Source organism: Seriola aureovittata, chromosome 13, assembly GCF_021018895.1.
Source record: "Seriola aureovittata isolate HTS-2021-v1 ecotype China chromosome 13, ASM2101889v1, whole genome shotgun sequence".
Classification (NCBI taxonomy): Eukaryota; Metazoa; Chordata; class Actinopteri; order Carangiformes; family Carangidae; genus Seriola; species Seriola aureovittata.
Genome location: NC_079376.1, coordinates 22,684,151 through 22,701,718, shown reverse-complemented (window position 1 = coordinate 22,701,718; position 17,568 = coordinate 22,684,151). Strand labels below are relative to the sequence as shown.

At 41.1% G+C, this 17,568-nt stretch overlaps 1 protein-coding gene across 2 annotated transcripts; it reads left to right on the top strand.

Moving 5' to 3' along the window:
- Positions 1 to 615: 615 nt before the first annotated feature.
- On the top strand, positions 616 to 17,556 carry iars2 (isoleucyl-tRNA synthetase 2, mitochondrial). Of its 2 annotated transcripts, XM_056392932.1 has the most exons (24): positions 616 to 1,046; positions 1,311 to 1,433; positions 1,636 to 1,789; positions 1,872 to 2,020; positions 2,211 to 2,260; positions 2,358 to 2,467; positions 2,558 to 2,645; positions 3,809 to 3,924; positions 4,027 to 4,196; positions 4,455 to 4,545; positions 5,136 to 5,287; positions 5,468 to 5,628; positions 5,803 to 5,905; positions 6,801 to 6,894; positions 8,434 to 8,514; positions 9,398 to 9,506; positions 10,560 to 10,662; positions 10,868 to 10,990; positions 11,083 to 11,214; positions 11,336 to 11,442; positions 11,522 to 11,667; positions 11,781 to 11,971; positions 12,589 to 12,733; positions 16,716 to 17,556. In XM_056392932.1, the coding sequence occupies exons 1-24, from the start codon at positions 780 to 782 to the stop codon at positions 16,859 to 16,861; spliced, it is 3,111 nt and encodes a 1,036-aa protein (XP_056248907.1). In that variant the 5' UTR covers positions 616 to 779; the 3' UTR covers positions 16,862 to 17,556. The 2 variants fall into 2 exon arrangements, with proteins under 2 accessions (XP_056248907.1, XP_056248908.1); XM_056392933.1 differs by lacking the exon at positions 8,434 to 8,514 and having other exon boundaries at positions 2,555 to 2,645.
- The last annotated feature ends 12 nt before the right edge of the window (positions 17,557 to 17,568 follow it).

The following is a 17,568-nucleotide window of genomic DNA, read 5'->3' as shown; positions in this document are numbered from 1 at the left end:
GGAAAATACCATGATACATTCGGGTGCTGTTGGGAAAAACCTGTATTTATTGAAAGTTTAGAGCATGAGAACGACTATAATTTACAAAATCCAGTTATCCCCCCTTGTCTTTGATTTCGGAATTGCATTAATCATTAAAATGGGCACTGAACTGTCCACCGCAATAGTCATTGTGCGTCTAGTGGTACATTAACGCGCTAGTGTTATGCTCTGGCACTAGCTCGGTCAGGGTTGCTTATAAAAAGACACCACAGTAGAAAAAACAAAAAAACTAAAAGAAACATAAAAAAAACACTATAATATTTACAAAATTATTAAATATTAAAATATTTATATATAATATATAATATTTATTTAAATATTTAAATAATATGTACATATAAAGAAGTATTACTATATTGAAATGTATAATCGTATATTTGATGTCCGTATCTATGAGGAAAAATACAATAAAAATAATATTCTTGTTGATATCACTGTTAATGTGTACACGCCTGCAGAAAAAAGCTCATTACTGGTGCCCTTCAAGATGGATGAACAGCGCCCTCCAGTGACCGCTTTCACGACATTACAGTTAAAAGCGCGATTACTAAAGACCCCGCCGCCTTTCCGTAGTTGTCCGCTCTGTAATTTCTTCCGGAAGAAACACAGCTCTCCAAGAAGGGCGGAACACAGCGGCACGATATCTGTATAGTGTTCCAACAAAAACAACCGCACACCTTTCAGTTTATTTGTGTTTTTTCCTCAGTTGTTTGGCCACAGAGCTGCCTCACCTCCCCATGCTGCTGTGCCGCATTTCGGCAGTGAGCCACGCGCTAGCGAGATGGGGACGGAGGTCACATCGGAGAGGCGGCCTCCTCCACCAGGCTCTCCCCTTCAGCTCCAGCCGCTGTCATGGTGTGAGTTCAGGAGAAGGCAGCGCTCAGCCAGCAGAGACGGGTTCTGCTAAGGGAGTGTACCGAGATACAGTGCTGCTTCCCCGGACTAAGTTCCCAATTAAACTGACCGGGCAGAAGCTGCTGGACCGGGAACTCGAGATACAGAAGGTACAGTGGGGATGGCTCTCCTCTCTTCTGCTTTATCCTATCTCCAAGAAATTTCCTCAACAGACATGAATCTGGATTATGCAGACTACAAATACTGTCTGTCACTTTTCTGACGTATCACTTCTAGTTTGTGTGTGTGCACACTTATATTTTCATAACGCAAATCCTAACCTGATACAGACAACTCCTTCATTATGATGCTTTGTTTGTTTTGTTTTTTGTCATGTTGACAGTATAAAAACTCTCCTCCTCTGTGTGTTGCAGGAGTGTGGATTTGCAGATTTGTACTCCTGGCAGAGAGAGAGGAAGGCCAAGAAGGAGTTCTGCCTTCATGATGGACCCCCATATGCAAATGGAGACCCTCATGTTGGACACGCGCTCAATAAGGTGTTTTATTTGCAATGTTCTGTTTATATTTAAGTTAATTTCATACTGTTATGGTATAGCAAATAATAATGATTCAATTGTAATTTAACTGCTGCTGACAGCTGCAGCATGATGTAGTTTAAAAGTAAAAGCTTTCTGGCAGCGCTGACAGCTCAAACACTGCAAAGTAGTTATTAAGTTAATTGTATCTTTCTTTACACAGATCCTAAAGGACATCCGTAACCGCTTTGAGATGCTGAGGGGGCGGCAGGTCCACTATATCCCAGGCTGGGACTGCCACGGCCTGCCCATCGAGCTGAAGGCTCTCGGAGAGCTGGGGACCAGCGGCCTGAGTCCGCTACAGATCAGACAGAAAGGTTCGAAAGAACAGATAACTGCCTGAACATGAGCACTATCAGATTAGCAGCCGCTCTAATGTTTTCTTTCTATCTCATCCAGCGCGGGAGTTTGCAGAGAAGGCCATAGCTCGTCAGAAGGCTGCTTTCCAGCGCTGGGGGGTGATGGCTGACTGGGACCAGTGCTACTACACCTATGATGGCGCCTATGAGGCTGCTCAGCTGAAAGTCTTCCAAGAAATGCACAGCAAGGTGAACAACCATGTGCTATTCACTCAGTGTTTTTTGCCATGATTCATAAACACATTTAAAATGCTTAGTATCTGTTCACTAATTAGTAACATTAGCAGTTGTTGTAACAATATAAAACCAACAGGGAAACAACTGTGAGCAAAGAAATGGAATTGAGACTGACAGTTTTTTCTACTGTATTTTTCTGCAGGGACTCATCTATCAGGACTACAAGCCGATCTTCTGGTCTCCTTCATCAAAGTACTGAGTTGATATGCTTGTTACATTTGAATTTTTCTAGTCTCCATCACCATTTAATAACCTCTTGTAAACTTTGATCCTGTCTCTGCGTCTGTAGAACGGCCCTAGCAGAGGCAGAGTTGGAGTACAACCCTGAACATGTGAGCAGAGCCATTTACGCCACCTTTCCCCTGATCACACTGCCAGCGGAGATAGCTTCAGGGAAAGGTAAAACAAACACACTCACATTCAATTCAGAGCTTTTCGACACATTGTCCAAGCTCTTGATTGTGTGTGGGTGCACGTGTGCCTCAGCAGGTCTGGAAAGTGTCTCTGTGTTGGTGTGGACCACCCAGCCTTGGACCATTCCTGCAAACCAGGCCATATGCTACATGCCCAATGCCCAGTGAGTACCCGCCACCAAAAGCTTACACTGGAACTGAAATTGTTTACATTACAAAGCATTAGGATGAGCATCCGCCCCATGTGCAGAGGCTAAGGTCCTCGCTGCAGTTGGCCCCGGTTCGAGTCCCGCATCGGACGGCCCTTTACTGCATGTCATTCCCCCTCTCTCTGCCTCCCCATTTCCTGTCTCTCTCTACTGCACTGTCAATAAAGGCATAAAAGTTAAAATTTTTTAAAACTAATCTTCAATTTATTATGATAGAAGACAAAGTAAGCCAGCAAATATTCACATTTGAGAAGCTAAGTTTTTTTTTTGGGCATTTTCCTTAAAAATTTAAACAGTTAATCAGTTATCTGAACAGCTTCATTACATTTGCTGATGTGCCATTTTCCGGAAACCCAAACCATATTTCCCATCCACCCTGGGTTGTTTTTATGCCGCCACGCTAGCGACAGCCAGAGTCGGATGCATTATTTTTGGGGGGTTTTGGGCACAGCCACACATCCGTACGTCCCATTCTCGTGAACGCGATATCTCAGTAACGCCTTGAAGGAACTTCAAACTCTTCATATTTGGCACAATTTTTTTTAGATTTGGTACAAACATTCACTATGACTCAAGGATGAACTGATTATATTTTGGTGGTCAAAGGTCAAGGTCACGGTGACCTCACGTTCTTGTGATTACAATATATCAGGAACGCCCAGAGGGAACTTCATCACTTCTGTCTCACTGTGACCTCACAAATTCATTCACTTATTATGACACAATTTAACTCAAATGTCTATAAGGATAAAATGAAGTGATGACTTTTTATATCCAAATGGTCGAAGGTCAGCTTCACTGTGACATCATAATGTTCTGCAAAAGCATTTCTGGTCATTATTCAATGTTGTGACTCAGGAAGGGAAGGGGACATTGTGAGCATGTTTCCTACAGCTTGGCCGGTTGGTGGAGGAAACTTCAGATTCTAGTTCTGTCCCAAAGAGGACGTTGCAACGTTGCCTCTTGCTCCTTTAGTTGTTGCTGCAGTGAATTTGTTTTGAGGATTAATGGGAGCTGAGAAACAGTGAAGTGATGTTTTCTAATTAAAAAATAAAATAACAGCGTAATCTTTAATTGCAGTGGAACATCGGCGCTCTGTTTTTGTTTGTGCCATGCAGGTACTCGGTTGTGAAGAGGGCAGATAACTCTCAGTTGCTCCTGGTGGCCATGGAGCGCACAGCCAGCCTGGCAGCACTGCTGGGCACAGAGCTGGAGAGTGTGGGCACCTTCACAGGTAACACACTCATTCACACACTGACACACAGCAACCTGGAGGTCTTGTCTTGTCAGTTACAGAAACAACAATGCAAAACGTCCGCTGTCTTTCTCCTCCAAGGCTCCCAGCTTGAGGGCGGGATCTGCAAACACCCCACAATTCCTGACAAGGAAGTGCCGCTGTTGCCGGCTAATCATGTGACTATGGCAAAAGGAACAGGGTTGGTCCACACGGCGCCGGCTCACGGCATGGAGGATTACAGTGTGGCTTCTCAGTATAAACTGTCTGTGGTATGTTCTGTTTTATTAAGAGTTTTTTATATAAGAGATGATGTTACAAGCCATATATGTATTTAAAAAGATACATGACATGAGGTTCAGATATTGTGATAAATTCAGGTTAATGAATACAAATCTCTAACAGTAATATGGACCTGTTTTTAGTTATGATTATTTTTGGTATCATTATGTTGCTGACATCCTGAATGAACCTGGTGAAACGTGCCTGCAACTCTTTGTAACTGTGTGTGTGTTTCGCTTCCGCCTCAGGAGTGTATAGTGGACGAGGACGGCAAGTTCACCGAGTCAGCTGGACCAGATCTACACAATCTGTCTGTGATGAGAGAAGGCACTGACAAAGGTGCAGCATGACTGTATGAGAACAGGTCATAACGCTCTCCTGTAGCTCATGTGTGAGGGCTTATAGTGTATTTTTTCTGCCTCCGCCCCGGCGACAGTCAGAGCCGGAGGCATATTGTTTTTCGGGGTCGTCCATACGTCTGTTCATCCCGTTCTTGTGGTCACGATATCTTATTAACGCCTTGACGGAACATCTTCAAATTTGCCACAAATGTTCACTTAAGGACGAACTGATTAGATTTGCAGGTCAAAGGTCACGGTGACCTCACAAAACGTGATTTGGCTTTGTGAACGTGATATCTCTATAGCTCTTCAAGGGAATCCCTTCAAATTTTGCACAAGTGTTCACGTCAACTCAGACTTTGGTGGTCAAAGGTCAAGGTCACAGTGACCTCAGAAAACACTTCTTAGCCATTACTCCAAACTTCACACATAATTTCACACAAATGGTTGATATTTTCTATGACTGGATAAACAGGGATGTAACCTGAAACTAGTCTGAGTGACGGAGGCAGACGACCACGAGGAGGTGATTCTAGTTAAATATTGTCTGTATCTGCGTCTGTTTTTCTGTCTGTTTGCCTGTGGTAGTGATCTGCATGCTGAAGGAGTGTGGCGCTCTGGTGAAAGAGGAGAAGTGTGTCCACAGCTACCCGTATGACTGGAGGACAAAGCAGCCCGTTATCATCAGGCCCAGTAAGCAGTGGTTCATCAACACAGCATCACTCAAAGACAAAGCCAAGGTGAGCTGGACAGCCATGTTACCGTCAGACTCATTTTTATTGAGTTCCTGTTTGCTGTTCCTGGTGCACTGAAAGCAATGCTTTGTAAATTGTTTCAAGAGGGGAATGTTTCCAGGAAGGTACTTGCTTCACATTTACAGTTTGTTTCCTGTGTGTGTGTGCGTGCGTGCGGTTTTCCAGGAAGTGCTGCAGAAGGTGCGTGTTTTGCCAGAGTCGGCGAAGGGCAGCCTGCTGGCCATGCTGGACAGACGGACGTACTGGTGCATCTCCAGACAGCGAAGCTGGGGCGTCCCGATCCCAGTCTTCTACCACAAAGAGACTGGAGAGGCCCTCGTCAACAAGTAAGACACGCAACACACACATGCAGACAAACAGGCTTTTACACATATTTTCACACACGCTCACTTTATCAGAGATATTACACATCAACAACAAAATCTCACACACACACACAAACACACACACACAATATCTGTTCCTCACTAAACATTCTTCCCTGTCTCTGGCCTCTGCAGACACACAGTGTCCCACATAGCAACACTCTTCAAAGAAAAGGGCAGCGACTGTTGGTGGGAGCTTCCCATTGAGACCTTGCTGCCACCAGAGGTCCTCAAGAAGGTGAGAATATGTGTGTTAGTGTTTGTATGTGATGGTGAGATAGGATCAAGGTGAGGGTTTGGACATGTGTCAGTGATACATCCGATGAAACTGGGCCATGATATAAATGAGGGCTAAGGGCGGTGTAATCCCTTTTTAATTAGATGGATGTGATTTCAGAGGCTTTTCAGAGATACTTCTATTTGGGAACAAAGAAGGAAGGTTTCAACGTAGTGCCAACCTGGAGTCTAGAGCACTAAAGACTTCAACCCATGTTAAAAATCTGGGTGTAATCATGGAGGGCGATCTTGTATTTTGACAGAAAATTTGAATTTTGGAAACATAGAGTCAGAGACTTTGTGTCTAAACAAGACTTGGAGAAACTCGTTCATGCCTTTTTATATCCTCCAGAGTTGACTAGTGCAATATTCTCCTCACTGGTTCACCATATAAGACCATTAGGCAGCTACAGCTTATTCAGATGCTGCTGCTCAGGTTCTTACTAACACGAAGAAAAGAGTTAATATGACTCTTCCAGTCAGGCTGGATGTCAGGCTTCCAGTCAGATTTTAATTTAGAGTTTTACTTGTTGCCTGCAAGTCATTAAATGGCCCGGGCCCTAAATACAGTTTATCTCTGAAATGTTCATCTTGCACTTGAATTAGATATAACCTATTTTATGCTTTGTGTTTATATACTCTTTTCTTTTTATGCTTTTTACTTGTATTTTTTATACTTTAATGGAATTGAACAACCTTTGTGTATGAGAATGTGCTATACTGTCAGGGCCGTTTATCTGTTTTAATTATTCTGCCTCCAGTGGCCAAAAATAAATGAATGTAGCTTTAAGCAATCAGTTATTAAAACTCATCTGGTCTGATGAATTAATTACTGTTCACCTGTGTATTCCTTTCAGAGTAAAGCAGGTCCAGTGACTGACTACATCCGTGGAGAGGACGTGCTGGACATCTGGTTTGACAGCGGAGCATCATGGGCCGCTGTACTAGAAGGTACGTCTCAGGTTTCTTCAGTCTGTTCTGTGATGCAGATCGGACCAAGTACAAACTGATCTGAAACTGAATCAGCATCTGTGATGTATTGTGAATTCTAATACAAGTTACACGCCTTTCATTGATAATGATCCTGCTCAGTAAAGAAAATGTGAAAACTGTCCACAGCTGCAAAGAAAGTGACGCCTCTGATATCAGGGGCAAGTTTCACAAACGTCTCAGATCGAACAAACAGTCAGACTTCAGACACAGTCTGAATTCATCCGTTGCACAAAGCAGTTCAGTTCTTGACTTATCTTAAGCCAGACTGTGGTACACTGAATGCTGGGTAAATTATTTTTTCGATTTGAAAAGAAATGGCTGCAGTGTCTAAAAACTATTTCCCTTATCATTTCTCTCTCCATAGCAATGGTAGCAAACCTCAAATTATGAGCCATGTTTTCCTGTTTTTTGTTTTTGGGTGCTACTGCTCAGTGTAGGTGTCATTAATTGTTACCATGGTGACATTGGTCTGAGGCCTGAGTTAACCTGGGGGGTAGGGTGTGTGTTTTTTGGCTTAAAATGAGTCGGTCTTTATTTTTGTGAAACGGTCTGACTTGCATTAGACTAATCTGTGAGCAAAATGAGGACTGGACCAACACAACAGACCAGTCTGAGATATCTTAGTGAAACTGGCCCCAGATTGTGTATTTATATCTCCACTGACACTCATGTGCTAAGAGTAGCAGCCGTTAAGTCTCCGCCTCACTTCAATCACCACCAGCTTTCAAAATGCCTTTAATCAAGTCTGCCTTAATTAGTTTATTGTAGAGAAAGCTACTTAGAGCTACCTCATAGTCACCCGCACCAGTTAAGTTGCTTTGCAAAGTGTAATGTAAGCAAAAGCAGAGGCTTGTTGACCACAGACCCGGATTAGAGGGCAGTGCAGTCTCAGCAGGTCACAGTGCTACGTGTTTTCTCCTTGACACACACAGTACAACTGGAATTCTTATGGCAGATATACCTGCAGAGATATTCAAATAACCAAGTCTAGCTGCAGCTGTGCAGATCATAACATCCTACACACAGTGTAGGAACATTTCCAAAGAGAATCACTGCGTTTCCGGCCAAACCGGGGCTTTAACCTAGAAAACTTCTTGTTGTGAGGCGACAGTGCAAACTACAGAACCCCCCTTAACTGTTTTACCTTTAATTTGTCCAATACAAAAATCCTGCAACCAGCCTCTGTACTTTGTGCTAATTGATGTAAGCCAATAATAATGCTAACAGGCGACACCAAGATGGCAGACAAGGTGAACAGCTTACCTGCTAACAGCATTTAGCTCAAAGCACAGCTGTGCCCAAGTACAGCCTCACACAGCTGCTAGCATAGCTGTCGAGTAGAGCGGTCTTCTCATAACAAGTCAGGATGTTGCAGGAACCTCGAGCCGTATTGTTGCTGTTACTGTTTTAAGACATGAGACAGAATGTGTTACTAAATAACTTGCCACAGCGGACGTGTTTTGCATTGTCTGTGTTTTCTTGTGTTTTCACTTCCAGAGGAGATGGAGGGAGATTCTCAGGAGCCTGAGTCACGTCTCAGCTGGCTCCCCGCTCCGCTCCGCAAACCTCTGGTCGCAGGTTGTTTGACCATCCACCTGCTGTGTGGCCTGCACAGCAGCCTTTGACCCTCTCTGTCTTTGATTCTCAGACTCTTACTCCTGTTGTGTCCCACTCGGCTTTTGCTCTCAAATGCTCTTGGATATGTTTTAATTAAGTTTTACAGTGTTGGCTAAGATGTCACTTAGATGCCAGATGAGCGTCTCTCATCTTCACTCCACCACTGAACAACACCGCACCTCTCCCAGGCATTCTGATCCAATTCAGAAAATGAAATCCAAAAGCATTTGTATGTTCTTTAAGGAGTATTTAAGAAAAACCAAACGTGGAAGAAGTAGATTAAAAAAGAACTCCTCCTCGATACAGCATGAATCTCAAACCACCCTCTTCCTCCCCTCTCCTCATGCATGCAGGACTTAGACACAGCATCTTTCTTGGGAGAACACTGGCAGTTTGTTTCTTTTCTCAGGGATGGCCTAAACTCTGTGCTTCCTCCCCGCTGTTTGTTTTCTCTGTCAGTAGATTCAGGTTGGAGATGGACGAGGTTGAAAGCTGTTTATGACTGAAACGTCTGTCTGTTAGACGGCTGTCTGTACGACATGTATAACCATCTGTTGGCTGTTTTTGGCCATTGAGACAAGGCATGTTGATTGAGTCACCTCTCAGTGGGCTCACTGCACACATGATAAATTATTTCAGTTTCTGCACTAACATCGGCTCATCTCTCCTGTCTTTTCTAGACATTCCTCACAAATGCTAACCCTTTGTTTCACCAGTTTTTCCTGTGGTGTGAGTGTAGAACTGATAGATTTTTTTTTTTTTTTGTTGCCCCTCATGTCTCTGCCACCTTCCCCCCTCCACCCCTCCACCCCTCCACCCCTCCACCCCTCCACCCCTCCTCCAGAGTCAGACTCCAGGGCGGATGCTTATGTGGAGGGAAAGGACCAGATTGGAGGCTGGTTTCAGTCGTCGCTGCTCACCAGTGTCGCTGTGAGGAACAAGGCACCTTACAAGTGAGTGACCCATCCGTTTGCTGCCGTGTGCACGACGACCAGATGATTGTAAATGACTGTGTATATGTGCTTTGAATGTGTGTGTCAAATACATTGACCCCAACATGACAATACAGACTAGTGGTCAAAGATTGAAGCACACCTCCATTTTTCCTTTTGTTATTTGAATGTACAGGATTCAGCGTCTCATTATTTCAGAAATTAAAGAACAGAATAAATAAACACTGGAGATTTTAAAAAGGAATCATGGAATCTAAATGTAGGACTCATTCAGCATTCATCCACAGAGGTGTCCTCCTCCCCATAACAAATGGACCACAGGCTTAAAAAAGATAAACTAATAAAGCAGTTTCACTTTAAAAATCTGAAATTCGCAAAAATATATAACAGGTCTAGTTGTTTTTAGACATTTGAATGTGGAAAAGTTACAGATTGTAACGAAGTCTGGAGAGTGTGCTGCTCTTCATCATGTGAAGCCTCCGTCTGGTTCTGTTCCTCTAATGTGTTGGGTCATTATCTCGATGTCGGATGAAGCTCTGACCAACCAGTCAGTCTCTAGCATGAGGCGGCAACATAACAAAATGTGAAATAGTGAATGGTCAGAATAATTTCTGAATGCTCAGAAATGTTTGTTGTCTGTTTTCTATGAAAATTACATAATTCTTTATTTATAACACATAAAAGATTGCAATTTAGTGGAAACGCATGAATGAAATCAATGATTTTTGAAGGAGAAAAGCATCTGGTAAACACTGCTATCACAAGCCTACAAAGGGTGTAATGTAGTCACACTTATTATCCACAAGTATATCAGTTCAGACTTACTGAGATAGTTTTAGCAACATTTTAGCTTCATCTAACTAAAGTTTATTTGATAAAAAGCTGAAGATGCTTCTGCCTAATCGCCAAGAACAACACAGTAAAGTCACACACAAAAGTTGGTGATTCTGTTGCATGTGGCAATAACCGAACGATACATACAAATACTAATTAAACCACTTTTTAAATGTATTTGTCATAATTGAAATAATGAACTATAAATCCTGTGTGTAGGTCTCTGGTGGTCCATGGCTTTGCTATCAGTGAGCAGGGAGAGAAGATGTCCAAGTCTCTGGGCAATGTTGTGGATCCAGACACAGTCATTAATGGAGGGAAGGTGAGATCATGGAAGAGGCGGTGAAATGAAATGAGTGTTTGAGAAAGTCTCTTATTGTTTCAAGGAATTTTGGTTTTATTCCTTGTCTCGGCAATTATTAAAAAAAAAAAAAAGCAGCTTTTTCCGAATCTTGCAGCTTTAGCTTTTGTCTCTCCTACACCGCCCCTCCATCCTTCTTTCTTCTCATGTCTTCTGTCTTTCTCAGGACAATGGTTTACCAGCCTACGGGGCAGATGTGCTGCGTTGGTGGGTGGCAGAATCAAACATCTTCTCTGAGGTCCAGATTGGACCCAGTGCACTCAACTCAGCCAGAGACAGCATCGGCAAGGTAACGGGGCACTAGGGAGTAAAATTTTGCGTTTTCACAGTTTTCTTCACATTTCTTCACGACCTCTCTCTCCCTCTGGATTTCCCTCCCAGCTGAGGAACACTCTGAAGTTCCTGCTGGGAAACCTGCATGGCTTCGACCCGCTCACTCAGGCTGTGGACTCCAAAGAGATGCACTACATCGATCAGTACATGCTGCACCTGCTCCGCGAATACAGCATGAAGGTGTGTGTAACTGTGGGGTGGGATGACTTCTTATTCTGCGTCCAGACAGTTTGAGCTGGTGACTGAAGAGTTAGTGTGTATGCGTGTGTTTGTGTGTGTGTGTGTGTGTCTGTGTTTGCAGGTTACAGACGCCTACAGTGAGTTTGATGCCGGCAGGGTCATCCGTGTCCTCCAGGCCTTCATCGCCAGAGACGTCTCCAGTTTTTACTTCAGCATCATCAAAGACAGGTAAACGTTTGCCGCAGCAACATCAGAGGCACGCTTGTGTTTAAATGACCTTTTAACCTCGGACAAATGTTCAAATCAGGCTGTACTGTGACCCAGAGGACTCACTGGGCAGAAGATCATGCCAGACTGTTTTAGAGGAAGTTCTGGATGGAGTTACCAGATCCATCGCTCCCATCCTGCCACATCTAGCTGAGGAGGTCTATCTACATGCGCCAGGACATGACAGTATGTGCCTGTCGCTTTTGTAGTTGTGCGACTTCTGCAGTTACTCCTTGGGTCTACGTATGACTGCAGATAGGTTGCGTTTGCTTTCTAACAAAAACTGTGTGTTTGTGTAGAGGCGGAGACATTGTTCAAGAGTGGCTGGATAAAAAGCAGCTCTGTGTGGAAACAACCAGGGCTGGAGGAGGCCGTGGAGGGAGCATGTGCCATTAGGGACTCCTTCCTGTCGTCCATCCCAGGCAAACATGCCGCTCAGTACGACCTCACTGTCGCCGTTGAACCTGGTCTGCTGTTTGAACTCATGGAGGTAAGTTCAATCTCTATAAACTGCTCTAAACCTCAGGTCAGCGGAATATGCCCTTTAACAAATTACCAAATGTGAGTGTAGTTATGCATTTCCAGCTGTTTAAATCCTTTTGAGAATAAAAATGGCGGTAGTATAGATTTCCACACATCAGACATGATCAGTTCCAGAGTACTGTAATATTATGGTACATGTACCATATAACTGCTGCTGCACCTGCAGGCTGTGATGGAGAGATACCGCAGGTCTTTCTTTCCTGCTGCTGTCAGACTGAATAACAAATACTGCACTGAGTAGACCACACACACCAAAACCTGACAAACACCAACTGTGTGATATTCTTCATCTGCTGCTATTTTTGATATATTTTAACATATTTAAAAATATATTTGTACACACTATATTGCTATACTATATTATTTATATTTTGTAAATTTTTTTGTATTTGATATTTTCATTTTGCTTTGCTTTTTCTTTTGTACTGTCCACTTTGCTGCTGTGACACTGCAATCTTATCTTATCTAGTCTTAACTGTACATATTATTATTATTATTACGTAAATCCATTTGAATGGACAATACAACAAATCTGAGCTAATTCCTTCCTGACTTCACTTGCAGTCTCTCCAAGAGGAGCCTACCTCCACCTCCTCCCAGCTGGCTGAGCTGATGATGGCGGCGCGGGTCAACCTGACCAGTGCGCTGCCCCGTGACCTGCCCTCAGACGCCCTGCTGAACCACGGCACCTTCCTCATCAACCTGGAGGGTGAGGAACACAAGCACCAAGCTAGTAATACAATGACAGTAACATCAATGAGCCAGAATTAGGGAAATAGTGGAGTTTGTGTGATGTCATTATAGACCTTTTCTCACCTGATAAGTGTCAGTGGTCTGGGACTGTGCCTGCTAGTTTACTGGTGTACTGTTGGTCTGCACCACAAAGCATCATTAGTGGGTCGTCCAGTTTTGTTTTGGCTTAACTTTTTCTGCCATCACGAAGGTGGCTCACTTTTAACCATGGTAGATCACCATGGTAACCTGTGCTGCAGGGTTAACCTACCCCAGAGCAGAATTAGATCCGAACCTAACCGTCAGACTATTGACCAATCAGATCACTGGAATTCTGACTTAGGACTTAAGAGCTGAGTCTACAATAGAGTTAACTAGAAAATTCCAGGGAAATTTTGAGTGCCACGGGGGCTACTGCCGGGATGAGTACATGATTTATTTCCAGTGTTCAAAAGTCACCCTGATCATATTCTGGTTTTGAGAAATGTCTTGATACAAAAGACTCTGATATAAAACAATGTCACATCCCTCCATCATGTATTATGTGGGAAATATCTCATATTCTGTCTTGTTTTTTTTAAATAAAACAAGAGGCAACATGTCTTCAAACTGGCATTTAAAGGGTTAAAATCCTGAAAACTAATAATCATTTGGTAGGTTTGAGCAGAACTGAAGTGGTTTAAGAGATTTATGCTAAAAAAGCATTTTCTTTGTGTGTCCTTTTTTGGACGCGAGGAACCCCAGAGGGTACAAAATGTGTTATCAGTGTATAATAGACCTTTAACAGTAACTGACATTAGATTTTAAAAATATTAAAAAAAAAAGACACTTTCTTGCAGAAATCCATAGCTTCAGCTGTAACACAACCAAAATGATCAGCAAATCAAAAAAGAAAAGTAAAGAAAATGTCCAAAAAAGGACAGAGGGACCCCTGAGGTTAATAAATCCCATGACGTTTTTTGCCATTTTTATGCTCTACTATAATATGTATTTTTTTGGCATTTTTATGCCTTACTATACTGTGACGTTTTGTGCCTGACTATACTATGACGTTTTTTTGTCATTTTTATGCCTTAGTATACTATGACATTTTTTGAAATTTTATGCCATACAATACTATGACGTTTTTTGCCATTTTTATGCTCTACTATAATATGTATTTTTTTGGCAATTTTATGCCTTACTATACTGTGACGTTTTGTGCCTGACTATACTATCACGTTTTTTGTCATTTTTATGCCTTATTATACTATGACGTTTTTTGCCATTTTTATGCTCTACTATAATATGACTTTTTTTGGCATTTTTATGCCTTATTATACTATGATGTTTTTTGAAATTTTATGCCATACTATACTATGACGTTTTTTGCCATTTTTATGCTCTACTAGAATATGACGTTTTTTGTCATTTTTATGCCATACTATGACGTTTTTTGTCATTTTTATGCCTTATTATACTATGACGTTTTTTGAAATTTTATGCCATACTATACTATGACGTTTTTCGCCATTTTTATGCTCTACTATAATATGACTTTTTTTGGCATTTTTATGCCTTATTATACTGTGACGTTTTGTACCTGACTATACTATGACGTTTTTTGCCATTTTTATGCTCTACTAGAATATGACTTTTTTTGGCATTTTTATGCCTTATTATACTGTGACGTTTTGTGCCTGACTATACTATGACGTTTTTTGCGATTTTTATGCCTTAGTATACTATGATGTTTTTTTGAAATTTTATGCCTTACTATACTGTGACGTTTTGTGCCTGACTATACTATGACGTTTTTTTGTCATTTTTATGCCTTAGTATACTATGACATTTTTTGAAATTTTATGCCATACAATACTATGACGTTTTTTACCATTTTTATGCCTTATTATACTATGACCTTTATTGAAATTTTATGCCATACAATACTATGACGTTTTTTACCATTTTTATGCCTTATTATACTATGACCTTTATTGAAATTTTATGCCATACAATACTATGACGTTTTTTGCCATTTTTATGCTCTACTATAATATGACTTTTTTTGGCAATTTTATGCCTTACTATACTGTGACGTTTTGTGCCTGACTATACTATGACGTTTTTTGCCATTTTTATGCTCTACTAGAATATGACTTTTTTTGGCATTTTTATGCCTTACTATACTGTGACGTTTTGTGCCTGACTATACTATGACGTTTTTTGTCATTTTTATGCCATACTATGACGTTTTTTGGCATTTTATGCCATACAATACTATTACGTTTTTTGCCATTTTTATGCTCTACTATAATATGACGTTTTTTGGCATTTTTATGCCTTATTATACTATGACGTTTTTTGAAATTTTATGCCATACTATGACGTTTTTTGGCATTTTTATGCCTTACTATACTGTGACGTTATGTGCCTGACTATACTATGACTTTTTTTGGCATTTTTATGCCTTATTATACTATGACGTTTTTTGAAATTTTATGCCATACTATATACTATGACGTTTTTTGCCATTTTTATGCTCTACTAGAATATGACGTTCTTTGTCATTTTTATGCCTTACTATACTGTGAGATTTTGTGCCTGACTATACTATGACGTTTTTTTGGCATTTTTATGCTCTACTATAATATGACTTTTTTTGGCATTTTTATACGTTTTGTGCCTGACTATACTATGACGTTTTTTGGCATTTTTATGCCTTATTATACTATGATGTTTTTTGAAATTTTATGCCATACTATACTATGACTTTTTTTGCCATTTTTATGCTCTACTATAATATGACTTTTTTTTGCCATTTTTATGCCTTACTATACTGTGACGTTTTGTGCCTGACTATACTATGACGTTTTTTGGCATTTTTATGCCTTATTATACTATGACGTTTTTTGAAATTTTATGCCATACTATGACGTTTTTTGGCATTTTTATGCCTTACTATACTGTGACGTTTTGTGCCTGACTATACTATGACGTTTTTTGGCATTTTTATGCCTTATTATACTATGACGTTTTTTGCCATAATATACTATGACGTTTTTTGAAATTTTATGCCATACTATGACGTTTTTTGGCATTTTTATGCCTTACTATACTGTGACGTTATGTGCCTGACTATACTATGACGTTTTTTTGGCATTTTTATGCCTTATTATACTATGACGTTTTTTGCAATTTTATGCCATACTATACTATGACGTTTTTTGCCATTTTTATGCTCTACTATAATATGACTTTTTTTGGCATTTTTATGCCTTACTATACTGTGACGTTTTGTGCCTGACTATACTATGACGTTTTTTGTCATTTTTATGCCATACTATACTATGACGTTTTTTGCCATTTTTATGCTCTACTAGAATATGACGTTCTTTGTCATTTTTATGCCATACTATACTATGACGTTTTGTGCCATACTATACTATGACGTTTTTTGCCATTTTTATGCCGTATCATACTATGACGTTTTTTGAAATTTTATGTCATACTATACTATGACTTTTTTTGCCATTTTTATGCTCTACTATAATATGACTTTTTTTGGCATTTTTATGCCTTATTATACTATGATGTTTTTTGAAATTTTATGCCATACTATACTATGACGTTTTTTGCCATTTTTATGCTCTACTAGAATATGACTTTTTTTGCCATTTTTATGCCTTACTATACTGTGACGTTTTGTGCCTGACTATACTATGACGTTTTTTGAAATTTTATGCCTTACTATACTGTGACGTTTTGTGCCTCTCAGCTATTCTAGCTGTAGAGGAGTGCCTCGGAGCTGAGCACCCGTGGCACTAATAAATAAATAAACAGAATCATAGTTTACACATTTTAATATATATCAGGAGAGTTCCTTTGATTTCTATGATAATTATGTCAGAAATGGAGGAAAAGTTTGAAAACATGAGTGAGCGATGCACATGCTCAGTCTGTGTGTATCTGTTCATCAGGTGGTGTCATCCGTGAGGACAGCGCCTACGATATAGCGGTGGTGCCCGCTTCCGGTGCCCGGTGCCCAAGGTGCCGGCGCTACACTGCTGAGTCAGCAGACTGCCTGTGCCCGCGCTGCCAGACCGTGGTCTCACAGGCCCAATGACCTGGGCCTGACATTCTGACCATGACGACCAGCTATCACCAAGGCTCTTTCGATTCGCTGCACGTGTTTTATGTTGCCCTTGAAGGCTGAATAGAGGCCAGGTTTCACTCTCCCTGTCACCATCACAAAAATCAGCTGCTGCCTCAGTCACATTTTTGCTCATTGTTGATGATGCCAGTGAAGAGACACTGCAGCTTAGCACAGGGTTGGCGTTGGGAGTGAACGACCCAGTAACAGCTTTTGATCCGCCCACAGAGTTTGTTAGAGCTGCCTGTCAGCGAGCTCTTAAAACCAAAATGTCCGAGTTGGCCCCAGCTGCTTGGCTGTGGCATGAATGTGCTGGTTATACATTAGATCTCATACCACCAAGCGATCTGATGCAGCATGGGAAAGACTGTTTACTGTCAATATCACACGTCACTGAAAATACTGACCTGATTTCCAGTTGAAAAGAGACACCGTTCAAAGGACTTGCTGTTTTTTTCAATGTGTAAATGTATAGAGAAGCAATTCATTACAGAGTGTCACTGTGTGACAACAGTATACGATTGATAGCCCAGAGAGGATGAGGAGGGGGAATTTTGGTGAACGCCTATCTTTGTATGATAAAACCTGTTCCTTGTAAACTTTCCCATACAATCGACGGTGTATAAGAAATGTATCTGAGTTATAAATAAATTAAGTTTTATCCGGAACTTGTTTTCAGT

Excerpts from the sequence above, each read along its gene's own strand:
- iars2 (XM_056392932.1), top strand. The coding sequence starts at position 780 with ATGCTGCTGTGCCGCATTTCGGCAGTGAGCCACGCGCTAGCGAGATGG. Across the intron at positions 11,215-11,335 it reads TCCGCGAATACAGCATGAAG|GTTACAGACGCCTACAGTGA; the intron begins GTGTGTGTAACT and ends CTGTGTTTGCAG. Across the intron at positions 12,734-16,715 it reads CTTCCTCATCAACCTGGAGG|GTGGTGTCATCCGTGAGGAC; the intron begins GTGAGGAACACA and ends TCTGTTCATCAG.